The sequence below is a fragment of the Trichomonas vaginalis genome, chromosome II (genome assembly GCF_026262505.1).
Source record: "Trichomonas vaginalis G3 chromosome II, whole genome shotgun sequence".
NCBI classification, from domain to species: domain Eukaryota; phylum Parabasalia; order Trichomonadida; family Trichomonadidae; genus Trichomonas; species Trichomonas vaginalis.
This window is the reverse complement of record NC_067204.1, coordinates 23,834,974-23,849,707: the sequence shown is the minus strand read 5'-3', so window position 1 is coordinate 23,849,707 and position 14,734 is coordinate 23,834,974. Positions and strand designations below refer to the sequence as shown.

General features: G+C 34.8%; 3 protein-coding genes and 1 pseudogene across 4 annotated transcripts, besides 7 other annotated features; 3 read left to right on the top strand and 1 right to left on the bottom strand.

The window, feature by feature from the left end:
• Positions 1–1,343: 1,343 nt before the first annotated feature.
• Positions 1,344–1,993: a mobile genetic element.
• Positions 1,994–2,147: 154 nt separating this feature from the next.
• Positions 2,148–3,680: a mobile genetic element.
• Positions 3,681–4,649: a mobile genetic element.
• A 752-nt stretch (positions 4,650–5,401) lies between these two features.
• Positions 5,402–5,515: a mobile genetic element.
• Positions 5,516–5,670: 155 nt separating this feature from the next.
• Positions 5,671–5,871: a mobile genetic element.
• A 711-nt stretch (positions 5,872–6,582) lies between these two features.
• Positions 6,583–10,391: a mobile genetic element.
• TVAGG3_0598860 (uncharacterized protein) lies at positions 6,654–7,295 on the bottom strand (the record flags this gene model as incomplete). The annotated part of the gene is made up of 1 exon (XM_051239705.1): positions 6,654–7,295. The coding sequence occupies one exon, from the start codon at positions 7,293–7,295 to the stop codon at positions 6,654–6,656; it is 642 nt and encodes a 213-aa protein (XP_051097529.1).
• On the top strand, positions 7,740–8,639 carry TVAGG3_0598850 (protein of unknown function, DUF4106 family; the record flags this gene model as incomplete). Its single annotated transcript, XM_051239704.1, has 1 exon — positions 7,740–8,639. The coding sequence occupies one exon, from the start codon at positions 7,740–7,742 to the stop codon at positions 8,637–8,639; it is 900 nt and encodes a 299-aa protein (XP_051097528.1).
• A 1,165-nt stretch (positions 10,392–11,556) lies between the features above and the next one.
• TVAGG3_0598830 (microtubule-associated protein family) lies at positions 11,557–12,380 on the top strand (the record flags this gene model as incomplete). Its single annotated transcript, XM_001323534.2, has 1 exon — positions 11,557–12,380. A coding segment is annotated over one exon (824 nt), but the record flags the coding sequence as incomplete, so codon positions are not given.
• A 513-nt stretch (positions 12,381–12,893) lies between these two features.
• Positions 12,894–14,734: part of a mobile genetic element that runs on past the window's edge.
• On the top strand, positions 14,150–14,729 carry TVAGG3_0598820 (annotated as a pseudogene). The gene has a single exon. A coding segment is annotated over exon 1 (580 nt).

The following is a 14,734-nucleotide window of genomic DNA, read 5'->3' as shown; positions in this document are numbered from 1 at the left end:
CAAAAATATGAACTTGTTTTCCATCTATTACCTTCAAAAAAGTGCTGAAAATAGTTATTTATGAAGGAATATTGATGATTTTCTTGATTTTCCAAAAAAAGTGCCAAAATTCATGAGTTTGCTTTTATTTTTTTAGCCTCAATTGTAAACGAATGATTTGATTTTTGTAGAATCAAAAGTTAAAGTTGCAATCACATAGAATCTTTAATCAATGGCAAAACAAGGTTATCAGAGCTTAATGTGAAAGATTTGCTGAATTCATAAATATTGACTTTCCTTTTTAAACTATAACCAACTCAAACTTGAAAGCTAACATTCGTTTATTATCTTTTCAGAATAAAAAATATTAAATGAAAAAATAAATTTCAAAACATCTAATTTATTCTTTCCATGCTCAAATGGTTTTAAATTTTCCGTTTTGCATTCTTCTATTGAAGGGAGTGAAAACCCAATTTTCAAACAATCTGTTTTCATTTCATTTGTATAAATTATGCCATGAAAAGTGCTACTTGCAGTAAAACTATCTACAATGCAGTGTGTAACAGTTAAAATACCATACCATATGCCAATAGTATGAGGAGCAATATTTTCTAAGAAAATACACTCTGAAACTGTAAGAAAGGATGATTCAGAGCCAATAAGACCCCAATGTGTATCTCCAATTTTACATGTATTGTTTCTAAATAAAGATCTTTTGACAAAAGAATCAGGTGTATCATAATGATACATGCCAACAAAAGTTCCTATCGGATTATCATTGGATATGAAACAACAAAAGTTAACATTAACCGGGTTTATTCGAACACGATAACCAGCCATACGATTACATCTTGATTTAGTGTTATTTGTAGAAATAAGAGTTTTATTCTCATATTGATGGAGTATACTGGCATCTCCACTATTCTTGACCACATTGACAGAGAGAACTTAAATTTACAAAATTTTTATTTTCTTTTCTTTGAACAACTGTGTATGAATATTTTCCATGGTCAGGTGTGTAGCATTTGGTAGCATAAAATCTATCTTGGACAATAGAACTACTACAATTAAAGAAAACGCATCCTCCATTTTCGGAATTTCGGGTGATATTAGTATACGTGCATAATGAATGGAGTAATCGAATAGAATTAATTGTACAATTGATGATATTATCGGAAAAATCCTTGAAGCTTGATGACAGTAAGAAAAAATCAGAAGAAATAGTTGGCTTTGTGCTATCTGTGATACTTGTATACTCTTTTGAGGGCAATCCGTAGTACTCTTCCCATATATCTTTGGGAACTCCAGATTTACCTGAAGCTAGATTTGAGAAATGAAAGGAACTTCACTTTGTCAAAATTAAGGGTGCACACGAGAGGATCATGTAAACTTCAGAATTTAGAACCTTATTTTTAGCATTATCTTGGCTACCTATTTAGGCTCGAAAAGCAAAAAATATCAAAAAATACAACTTGACTCCATTATGACCCTTTCATGGAGGTAGTTTTTATCCGCTAGTATTTTCCCTTTGAATCTCTTTACAATTCGAATCAAATTCAAAACTCAGTAGAAGAAAGGAAGAATCGACTTACTACGGTTGTAATACGAATAAATACATATATTTAATTATTTTTATTTACATAATAATTGTTTGAAGCTCATATTCCATCAAATTTTTAAATAAAACATTAAAATGTTGAAAATGTTCATATATTTTAATAGGGTTTTGGCACTTTATTGAGGAATTACTACATACATAGTCGAACCGAACTTGATATTTTGAAATTTAAATTATTTATCAAAATTAAAATTTAACTTGAAATTTATAATTATTTAGTCATATTTTGCATAATTCTAAGTAGATTTTGTAAAAAATCAAGAAAGAAAAATTTTAACGTGCATTATTTTTTCTTTTTTATAATAATACATATTATTATATAATTAACATATTCATAATGTTTCACCCTTTCAAAAATATAATACTCCTCCTCTCAAATAAACGTACATACGGGTGGCCTCTTTTTTCAAAAAATTAAAATTTGAAATTTTGGGCTCAAATATTAGAGATTTTTTCAACCTTCAACGATATATGTTGTCTATATCAGACCTCCTTTCTTTCTGATACTTAACATTGTTCCTAAATCTTAGCCGTTAAGGCTGTTCTGAAATATAGATCCAAGGTGATGTGATTTTTGCATCCCTGGGATGGATGATACACCCAAAGTGTCACCTTTTTTGGGATAACATGAATTTTAAATATCATGAGAGTTCTGCAAACCATATGCACAATATCTATTCAGCCTGACTTCTTGTATATATGAGTTAGACTTCTTAAATATTGTGCTTGGGGCGATATAAGCATTTCCGAGATTACCATCGTGCTCTATAGTATGCTACTTCTCCCTGGTTCTAGCTCAGTTCCAAGGATATTGGCGTTCAAGGATTTGGCAAGGTCCTTCCGAAGTCTCTCATTCGATGAGAGATTTCGGAAGAATCTTGCCTTAAAGTACTCCAACTCTTGTTCTTTTGTTCCTAAATAGTGAGAAAAGTTATTTGACTACTTAAGGTAGAGATTATCCGAGGTCCCTCATTTGATGAGAGGCCTCGGATAATCTCTGCCTTAAAATTGTACACTTGTAGTCCATGAGAGTGTAAGTATACATTGATAGGACAGCTTTCTTCTGAAGTCTTAGATTTGATGAGAACCTCAGAAGAAAACTGTCCTATTTTATAGTAAAAGGAGTTTCAGGAGCTCCAAAGCTCCTAATCCTTACGAAAGGGAGCTTTGGAGCTCCTGGTTCGTAGATGTGTTTCGCATCTTTCATCAGCAAAGGACATTTACCATCTGGGACTCTGTTGATGGAGACTCAGGAGCTCCAAAGCTCCCTTTAGTAAGGATTAGAAGCTTTGAAGCTCCTGGTTCGTAGACGTGTTTCGCATCTTTCATCAGAAGAGGCCCAAATGGTAAATAGCCTCTGCTGATGAGCTTCAGGAGCTCCAAGGCTCCCTCTCGTAACGATTAGGAGCTTTGTAGCTCCTGAAGATAAGGTAGGATTGCTCTGATCTCTAATCAGTAGATGCCATGCCTCATTATGAACTCTACTGACAAGAGATCAAGAGCTCCAAGGACTCCCTTTTTAGTTAGTGGCGTTCTCACCATTTAGTAGGATTGCTGATCCTACTAATGAAGTGATCACTTAGTATACGTTTTGAATAAATTGAATTTTTTTTAGAATTTAGTATTTTTTATAGACATCACATGTATATTATAAATACATAAATATATTCTTTAATTCAAAAAATTCAATTCGGTTTTGGGATGGGTATCCCAGCCCCAAGTATTCAATTTTATTCAATTTTTTAAGAATTTTGGGTTGGGATGCCCAGACCAAAACAAGCTTTATATTTTGATGTGTAGATACGTATGTGTGCATCATTGTTGTGTTATATATTATGTTTTTAATGAAAAAAAAATCTGATTCAAAAAAAATTATCACTAATTAGTTGATAATATAAAGAAAAAATAGATAAATTGTATGTTTTGAGAGTATTTATCCACATTCACTCATATGAATTTCATTAAATAGTGTCTTTTTACTCCCAAATTTATTTTGAATTATTGAAATCAAAGAAAAAAAATCAGAAAAATTTCTCGAAATTTTTATTTTCAAAAAAATTTGGATTTTATATTGAAAACTGACGAGTGTGGGACAAACTATCCAGTGTCACTTTTTATTAACCTTATTTAAAAAAATTAATAAAATAATAATAAAAAATTATTTGAATCTTTTACATTAATTGTTTCTTTTTTAAAAGTACCTTTAAAGTACAATAAACAAGATTTGAATCTATTGATCCTTGTTGCAAACTTGAATATATTGCTTCAAGCATTTTTGAGAGTAGCCCATGCTAGCTTTTATCTCTTCTTGGATACCAAACTGGAGGAGCTCCATAGTGTTGAATATCACGGGCTCCATACAACAAATTGAATAAGGTATTTCAAAATTTGAAGGAAATGGTCCATCATTGAATGTAGTGGCCGGGAATTGAATGACATACAGATAGTTTGAGGAAATTTGTTATAAATTATAATATAATTGAAGAATTAATTATCAAAACAAGTCTAAGAGCCATTTGTCAGATTTTCCCGAAATGCAAGGTTAAGATTTTAGCAGCGACTAACTTTGAGTGTACATATATAATTGTTATACTGAGTACTTTCTATCTGTGTTACTTATTTGAGTCTAAGAGCCATTTGTCAGATTTTCCCGAAATGCAAGGTTAAGATTTTAGCAGCGACTAACTTTGAGTGTACATATATAATTGTTATACTGAGTACTTTCTATCTGTGTTACTTATTTGAGTCTAAGAGCCATTTGTCAGATTTTCCCGAAATGCAAGGTTAAGATTTTAGCAGCGACTAACTTTGAGTGTACATATATAATTGTTATACTGAGTACTTTCTATCTGTGTTACTTATTTGAGTCTAAGTCTCATTTCTACCATAGAACTAGATATTGTCTCTCATTAAATATATATAACTGTAAACTGCTTAATTCATTTATCTATTTAGATAAAATTATATTTATATAAGATTTCATGTTATTATTTCATCTTTATTATTTTTTTATTCCTTTGAAAAGTGACACTGGATAGTTTGTCCCTTTCTCAAAACTGACACTGGGAGGATAATAGGGCTGGGATTGGAGATACCCCGCTCACTTGGGAAAAATACGGATCTATATTCTGAAAATATTTTTTTTCGAAAAAATTCGAAAAAAATTCTTAAAATTCAAAAATCCCTTAATTCCTGAGGATTTTGGAAAAAAGTTTTTACATGAACATGTGTATATTATATGAAGTATATTGATAAGGTAAAAATCAAATTTTATTGCATATTCATCGAGAAAATAAACTAACGAATCCCTCAAAATTGAGAGGGTAATCCTCCTCCTCTCAAATAAACGTACATACGGGTGCACCCTTAAGGGTTCACTTATCATTTTCTGACAATCTCTCAATTTTTTTGACACAAGAAAACTATGATGTAGAATTTCTTGTAAAATAAACAGGATTTTTCTTATTCAAATTTGATTATTATAGTATAATAAACCCATTTTCCTACGTAAAGTCTCCCTATCGTTTTTCTGCCTCAATATCGAGTGAATTTCTATCAAAAATTTGAATAAGAGACTTTACAAAAGAAAAGGAGTTTATGTCGAATCATTCTATTCAATTAAATCAGTAGGATAAGGAAAAAATATAAGAATTATATTCCGGAATTCATTAAATACACATTTTAGAACCTATGCTTATTTCGGATTCAAATTTTTTGGATTCAATTGCAGCCAGATGGCAAGACCTTAATTGAGTTCTGTTGATTAAGGTTGATTTTAAACAGATGTTCAGGAATTTGAATTAAGGCTGCACTTACCCCTATCTGACTTTAATTCAAATTTTTGATAACTGGCGTGAAACGTCTTTGAAAAATCACCTTAAACATCTGAATTGAAGGCCATATCATAGGGGCGTAAGTAAACTATGAGTCAAAAATTTATTAGTAAGCCTTTTGATTTGGCAGTTAAAAGTACAGTATGCATTGTGCGTCGCCTGTAGCCTACAGCTACAGTCACCGGCACAATGAAAAAAGTGACAGAAAAGTGACACTATACGGGTGCGCATATGTACGCATATATGTGTAAAAATAAACGTTCATATGTAAACTAACCTTTATTCACTAGCAGGGGCTGATAAATCATAATCGTCGAGAAGTACGATAAGTGGTCCCACCGGTTTAATCTGTATGGAGAGGCAAACGTGACGTAAGAAGCATAACACTGGTTTCTCAGTATATTTAATAGACTCTGCTGTTGGCTTAACTGTAAGCTTATAAAAGAAGCAGATCACGGAGGCAAAGAAACGCTTACATCAACTCCTTGATGAATAATAAGCTTACTTAAGACTAAACAATTAATTATACTAACTTTTATACTTTTTCTCTTTTCCTAAGTTGATCGTGATCACAAAGATCGTGATCTGAGTGACAATGAACTATAAGTTATATGAGGATATATGTGAGTAATATGAGTAAAAATAAGAGTTATATGCATGAAATTAAGCGTTTATTCTTAACTTATGTGTGGGATCAGAAGTCAGTGGCTAAGTTCCTTATGGCGCGCTTTAATTCATGGTAGGATGCGTCTGCCATAAGGAACCTTTCATGCCAGCTGTCTGACTCATGTCCCACACGGTTGAGACGAGATCGAAGATCGCAGATCTCGTTGGCATAAGAGTCAACTTTATGCTCAAGCTGGCTGATGTAGAGCTCTTTACCTTTCGCTTCCTCTACTTTTTCAGCCAGCTTGAGCTTTAGTTCCTCGAGAGCTACGTTTGACTCCTCCAGCTGCTTCAAATACTTGTGGCTGGTCTTGATTAAACGTAGCTCTCGAGGAGTAGCTCGTGGACCCGTTTTCTTTGCCGTTTGCTTGTGATCGAGATCTGGGATCTTGATCTCGGTCTTCGGACTCTCGCCACCCATCAATATTTCCTCGTCGCCAGAGGACTGTTCTTCAGTCACCTCTGGCTTCTGGATGGCAAGAGCCTTAGCAGGAGCTGTGTTGTTCGCTTCCATTAAAATGTAAACTTTACGTGTCAAAAAATTTCTGTCACGTAAACTATTTATGTTGAGATTGAGTACCAGACATTAATATAAGTTCAACCATTATATTAGAGTCTTTAGGAATTTCATATGGTTCTTTTACATAATATTCCTTTTTTTGACCATCAGTTGATTCTTCAACTCTTTTGAATGAAAAGCGCTTATAAAACTCAAACACGAGTGCATCTTTATAACCAGTGATATCGTAAAATTTTGGTGGCACAAGCTGTTCATTCACATTACATATAAATTGTTTGTTATCATGAGCAATATTACTCAACGTTACTAAAGGCTCAAGGAGAGGATTTATTTTTATCTGATAACCGACAAATTTATATGTTGGTTTGCCCTTTCGTTCAAGGATAAACCTGATATTCGCTATAGTTATGAAAAGCTCATCAAAGTACTTATATGTTTTTTTATCTTTATCATTTTCGTCAGTGAAATCTGCTATGGTAAAACTATAATATACATGCATTCGCGAGATATATTTTTTTTCCCATAAGTCTAAAAATTTTGCTTTCGATGGAATTACTTTTTGCGTGAATGTTCTACCATGGTCATCTTCCCAAACAAGATCTGGTTTTCTTGATGTTGTGTCTGTTTCAGTGGTTTCTAATAATGCAGTGATGAAATCCAACACACCTCCTAGGGACATGTCATATTTATAATTCAAGGCATTTTTTTCTATACTACTGTATGGAGGTAATGTTATAATTGGTGATGTACCTTTTCTTAATACATTCAATTTATTTTCATTTGAATCATAGTAACAATCAACAAATTCTCTACTTGCCTCAGTCATTTTTCATAAACCTTCATTTAACTCCTGTGTAGTCATGTTGGGTTTTATGTAATATCTCATGTCAGACCTTTTTTTCACTGATTTTGATGAATCTGTCATTTCTAATGGAATAGCAAGAAACTCAAAGTCTGGATGCTCAAGACTTATCTTTCTTATCTCAAGAGCTTTTGACGCAGGATATTCAATGAAGTCTCTCGGTAATTTATATGAGACTGTATTACCACTTATCGTGCCATCATTCATAACATGTTCATAGTATAATCCATCATATTTAGACATTTTATATGTAACTAAAAGATGGAGAAAGTTATTAATCAAGTAGATAAGATTCTTCATGATGGAGCACGTAAGAATAGTAAAGAACTAAACAATGCACTCATTATGCCATTTTCTGATGATTATCCATTTTGTACTAATGGTGTTTATTTCTACTGCGGTAAGATGGGTTCAGGTAAGACATATGGTGTTATTCGTCATATAATGATAACAGACCGCTTCACTAATACTCCATATTATGACTCAATAGTTATCTCAGCAACATCAGGAACAATGGATAAAACAGCGAAGACATTTATGAGTCAAGTTAAAGCACCAGTACTGAAAAAGGATGATAAAGAACTTATGCCTTATTTAATGAAGAACGTTAAGATGAAAGCAAAGTATTACGCTATTGTTGAGTTCGTTCAAAGTAAGTTCGAAAAAATTTCAGAGGAGATGGAACACATCTTAACAAAGCATCAACTAAGGAAACCTGATGGAAAGTTTGAGTATAAGAAGATTGCAATATATGTTGTAAAGAAGTTGAACAAATATCCTTTCACAAAGTATCCCAGTAATTCTCTATTAGTGTTAGACGATTATGGTGGTCATGACTTATTGAATGACCCACGTTCACCATTAGCGAACTTCATCACTAAGGTCAGACATTATAACTATACTGTTGTCATCATGTGTCAAACATGGAGACATATATGTTTAAACATTAAGAGACTATGCACTGACTTCGTTATCTTTCAAGGTTATTCTATGAGAGACTTTCAGTCAATGATTGAACAGTCAGGAGCAACAGAAGATTGGGAAGAGTTATGGAACAAATACAAAGAGCTACCAACACCTCGTTCATATATGGAAGTTCATATAGTTGCAGGAAAGACGGACTTTAAAGAAGTTAAGCAACAAAAGATGACATTATTTTAAGAAGAAATAAATGGGTTTTGGCGATTATGTTAAAGCTGGATGGGGTATGGTGAAAAAAAATCCTGGTCTTGTAATAGGTGCTGGATTTAACATTGCTAACAAACTTTTCCCTCAAGTTGGTCAAGTCGGTGGTGTTATCGGTAGTCTTGGTGAAAGAATTGCAAAAACTACATTAGGTGAAGATAATGCATTAACGAAGAATCTTAAAGCATTCAATAAAGCTCTTGGTGGTGACTTCAGTAGAGACAAGCCTGTTGAAACACCTATAGTTCAACCTCAACAAACTATTGACAACAATAAGTATAACGCATACATTGGAGGAGCTATTTGGAACAATCATAAGCCATTAGTTCAGTCAGTACGTGTACTATCAGACATGCCATGGATTAATGCTATTAGTGGCACTATACGCAGATAATATATTTTTATGAGGTTTAAATGAGTGAACAAGAGAGGAAACTCATTGATGAACGAGTTAAGAAATGGGAGAATGAACGTCCGATAATTCGTACCATAATTAGCGATCAAAAGTTCAAGCAGCATACATTTGATTTTTTGCGCGATATATATAATGATCTTGCTTTTGATTACAATGCTAGGCAATACTTTGAGAAAGAATATGTTCAAAAAGGTCGTATTAATTTCCCAATGAGAAGAGAAGGCTTTTTGATTACATCAACATATACAGCACGTGGTAGAGACCCTTTTACAGACGCGGTTCGTAACTTTAAAGCACGTTCTTCTATTAATGATGATCCAGATTTCTACATACCTTATTTTCGTCCACCTTCGCATCCTTTACGAACCAGTGATCCTGGATATGACGCTAAACGAAGATATATAGAGACGAAATTAGCTAAATACAAGGAACCTAAGGATCCAAGGACTGGAGAAGTAAAGGAATCACATGTCAAGATAAATAAGCTTTACAAAGTAGTTGAAGAATTGGAGAAACGATCTAATGAGATTAACGCTGAGAAGAAAAAGGAAGTACCAAATATGAACAAACTAGATAAGATGATTAAGGAATATAGAGGATTGGCGAATACATCGAGCGTTCTAATAAAGGAAGTAGAAAACACGACAAAGCTGCAGAAAATGATTCATGATGAATTACTGTTAGGTGAATTTTCTATAAAACAAAGACAGAGTAACTTAATGGGTGAGGCTTATTATTTGGAGAATTGGTATAATGAGAGGTTAAAACAAATGTCGACTCCAACACCAACTCCTACACCTACTCCTACAGTAGCTCCAACACCAACACCCACTCCTGAACCAACAGTAGCTCCAACGCCAACTCCTACAGTAGCTCCAACGCCAACTCTGACACCAACTGCTCACGCAGGTCCTCCACCAATGTCGAGTAGTCATGGTATAACATTAAATAAACCAACACCTACACCAAAAATAACTCCTGTATCACATCCTAGTACAACTAACCCAGTATCTGATTCAAATCAAGCGGAAAGATCACAGGTTCTTAAAAGAGCTAATACACCAACTGCTTCCCCTATTAGAACACCAGAGCCAACTCCAAGAATCACAAAGGCGCCAACACCTTCACCGACTGTTGAACCAACTCCAGAACCAACAAGTACCTCCAACTCCATCTCCAACTCCATCACCGACACCTACAAAAGCACCTACTCCATCTCCAACTCCGACTAAAGCTCCGACACCGTCTCCAACACCAACTAAAGCTCCAACACCGTCTCCAACTCCAGCTGAACCAACTGATGCAGAATCTATTCAAAATTGGTTAGACGAAGAAAAGCGAAAAGAAAAGGCTGCAATTGATGCTGCACTAGATAAAAACACACCACCACAGACACTTGGTGGTTACATGTTAAAGAAAGACAACATTCAAAGACAAGAACGTGCATTGAGTGTTGCCAGAGAACAAGCACAAGAAGAGAAGAAAATAGTTGAAGGAGAAGCTTCAAATAGAGGTGGTCCAGGAACTTACAAAGGATCAAACTATCCAGCAGAGAAAGCCTCGAGTGATAATGTTGTCTCAAGAGCTACTGATTTAGTTACCCATGGTATTCTAACTGGTGCAACAACTGTTGGTAGTGCTATTGGAACCGGTGTTGACACTGTTGTTGATACTGTAAGAACTGTTACAAATCCTACACCTGAAGATAGGAAGGAAGAATTTCTTACTCTTAATACAAAGGCAAAACCAGGGATATGGATTGGTCGTGGAATTTTAAATGCTGGTAGTGCTATTGGCAATGGTGCTTCAGCGGTAGGGGGATGGCTCGGAAGAACAGCAACATCAACCGCAAATGGAATACTAACAGGTGCCAAATCACTTGGTAATTGGGCTGATGATAAGTATACAAAATATTATGAAGAAAAAGCTCGTAAGGCTAAAGAAGAAGCTGAACGAAAGGCGAAAGAAGAAGCTGAACGTAAAGAACTAGAGGAGCTTAAGAAGAAAGAAGAAGCAGATAGAAAGGCTAAGGAAGAAGCTGATAGAAAGGCGAAAGCAGCAGCAACACCAACTCCATCGCCATCTCCATCTCCTTCACCATCACCATCTCCATCGCCATCTCCATCTCCTTCACCATCACCATCTCCATCGCCATCTCCTTCACCAACACCATCAATAGCGGTTCCTGTGAGACGATTTGGTGCATGGGGTGCTGATTTAGTCAAAGATGCTGCACAAGGAATTGGAAAGGAACTGAAGAACGCAACATTAGGTACAATAGAGCGTTTTGGTAATCTTACGGATTACACAATTAGATCAGCTGATAATCTTTTATATAACCAGACTACTGATAACGGTACTGATGAATTGGCTGTAAACGGACTAGCATCAATTAAGAAATCAGTAGAAGATAAATACGATGAATGGAAAAAGAATATTAAGGGTGAATATAATAAGTATGCATATCCTGAAGAACATATGAAGTTAGAGCTTACCAGACTAAGAGCAAAATATGGTAATGAAACAACAAATACTACAACGCAAACGACGAAAGCTGACAGAAAGATTGATGACACTCCTACTCCAACTCCACCTCCAAAGAAAGAAACTCCAACACCAACTCCTGCAATGGCGAACATCACAACAATTGCTCCAAGAGTTCCAACAGGAGAAGGTATATCAGGAAATGTTTCAACTACTCATAACATTACTGAAGCAGCTAATGTTTCAGCAGTTGAGCAACCTGTTGTTAATGTAACTCAGGAAAACGCTACTGAAACATCAACACCAAGACAGGATGTAAATAATGAACGTCCAGAAGTTAAGGAGGTTGCAAAAGCATACCTGGAGAAAAATACTACACAAGTTCTTGAAGCAGAAAAGCATCTCAATTCAGACAAAACTCCAACACCAACTCCTGAAGCAACTCCAACACCATCTCCAACTCCTGAAGCATCAGTTCCTCCAGCAATTGGTGGAAATATACCTTCAGTACCACCATGGCAGAAATTTTATGGATTGTTTAAAGGAGCGAATAAGGTAATGGATGCTGCTGAGAATCTCCAAAAGTTCAAGAATGAAGTCGCAACTGGTGCAAAGGAAATAGAAGAGAATGATAAACAAGCTGCTGAATTAGCTAAGCAACAAGCTGCAGAACAAGCTAAACAACAAGCTGAAGCAACTAAACAAGCAGCAGCTCCTAAACAATCTATATCTAAGTCTCAGAGACAAGGTCCTGACCCAAGTGCTAAAGTCAAACAGAATCCAACACCACCTGCAGCAGAGAAGTCCAAGAAGGATAAATCAAAGAAGGACAAAGACAAAAAGAAAGATAAGGACAAGAAGAAAGATAAGGATAAGAAAAAATCGTCAAAAGATAAAAAACATAAAAATTTATCCAGTAAGAAATGAGTCAAGTCATTAAAGCATCAACTAAACAAAAGTGGTTAACTGAATATATAAAAGATGGTAAGGTTCCTGATGGATATTATGTACATACAATGAAAGACGGACGTGTATAGTTCCGTAAAGTCAAGCAACCTCTCAATGATGAACATATCAGAAGGAAGATCTCATTGTATGAAACAAAAATAAAGGACTTACAAGCTAAACTCGAAACCCACGATACTTCTCAAGAAAACTAGGCATATCTTTAACATGACCTTCATTAATATTTTTCCTCCAATACTGTACTTCCATTTGTGACAACCTGTTTGGATTACCTTCACGCATACCTCTACCTGTCACTTTTCCTGTATTTTCGTTCTCAAACGTAACATCATATTTACATCATTACCGACAAGTTCATGACCATCAATACTTTTAACAGCACCGTGTCTTCCTTGATCTAAAGTTTCTCCTTGCTTTAATCCATGCTCTATTTTTGTCCATATCTGATAACGTGGATATCTTGCAACACTTCCATCTTTTGCTCTTAACAAGTATGCACTTGTATCAACTGAATCAACTGTATAATAAGAAGGATCAAGATGTTTCTTTTGTTGGTTACCTTTACCCCATGTTCTTGGTTCAACTATGACTTGAACTTTTTGACCAGGTCTTAAGTTATAAAGGTTATTTTTTCTGACATACTCTTCTTTCAATCTTTGCTTCTTTATATATTCCTCATTATCCTTTTCTGTGAAATCATCAGGCTTTTGTTGTGTGCTTGAATGATATTCAGTGTTGTAGTCATTAATGATTTGTCTCATTGTATCAGCAGTGAAAGGTGGTGTTTTTTCACCTTCTTTGAGGTTTAACTTCATATGTAACATAGTTCTAATAGTTCTACAGAACCTATTAATAATACCTAGTATGTTATGATTGTATTTCTGTGTCGTCATGTGTTCAATGTTATGACTGACCAACAGATCTCGAACATTTTGTGTCGTATAAGCTGGGTCTTCATCACTAGTAAGTATTGTAGGCTTCATTTCACATGTAGCTTGTGAAAGGAACTTCTGCATTGCACTTAGAACATTGTTTGAGTTCTTTTCACTCATTGGGAACGCATAACCTTTTCTACTGTTTACATTGATGAACAAAAGAAAATATGTGTGTTCCACCAGGATTCTCAAATGTATCGAATTGATAAGCTCCCATATCAGTTGAATATATTGTAGCATCAAATCCTCTTGTATTAAAGTTTTTTCTTGTTTACCAACAGTCATTTTTTATTAACGTTAAAGTCTTACAGGCATTGAGTAATCACTATAACCATCATGGTCTGCGAATTCATGTAATCTTGATGCATCAGGTTCTTTCTTCGTTGGTGCATGAAACCTTGCTTCATCATAAAGGTTCATATAATGGTTTGTCACGTTTGGTGTAGACCCAATCTTTGCATATTGAGGATATGAGTAATGATAGACTAAGTTGAACCCATTACTACCATCATCAACATATATCTTTGGTGGAGGTTGTCTTATTAAATTCCTTCCTCTTGGAGCTTTGAGTTAGACGATCTGATCTAGATCATTGTAAACAACTCCTGTTGCAGTATATTCTGTGTTGTTCTCTGGGTTAATGTTTGTCATTTATAAGAGAATAAAACAATTTTTACTCATAACAAATGAGATCGAAGTCAATACTTTATGGTGCAGCTAATGTTCCAATTGAACCAACAAGTAATGTTGATTCAAGAACAACTAATAACATTGTGATAAAGAACTATCCATCTGGTACTGTCAGTGATGCTCCAACAGAGATAAAAAAGAGGAAACAACTACGAACTCAGAAGCACCAATGTATCCTCCTCCTTTAAGTCCATTAACTTCCATCCTGACCTCATCGAGATCTGTGGAGACTTCATCGAGGATTGGTGTAGAAGAGTATTTACTTAGTATATACCAGAAGATATTGTTAGATCAAGACAAAGAGCTCTTTCTAACTTAGTGAGCAAAGATCAGATCTTACTACCTAAGCCAGACTTGGAAGAAGTTGTTCACAGAATGACTGGGTTCAAGTGTGAAATAGATTTATTGGACCCAGACATTACATGTTGTGGTATTCCACCACCTTTCTCAAAAATAGCTCAGATCAGAATCATTGATGAGAACAATATTGCTCAAGAGTTTAAGTATGCATATAATGCTCAATATACTGAGTTAATAAGTAGGTATAATTTATGTCTTAAGTATGTTATTGTTTAACCAAA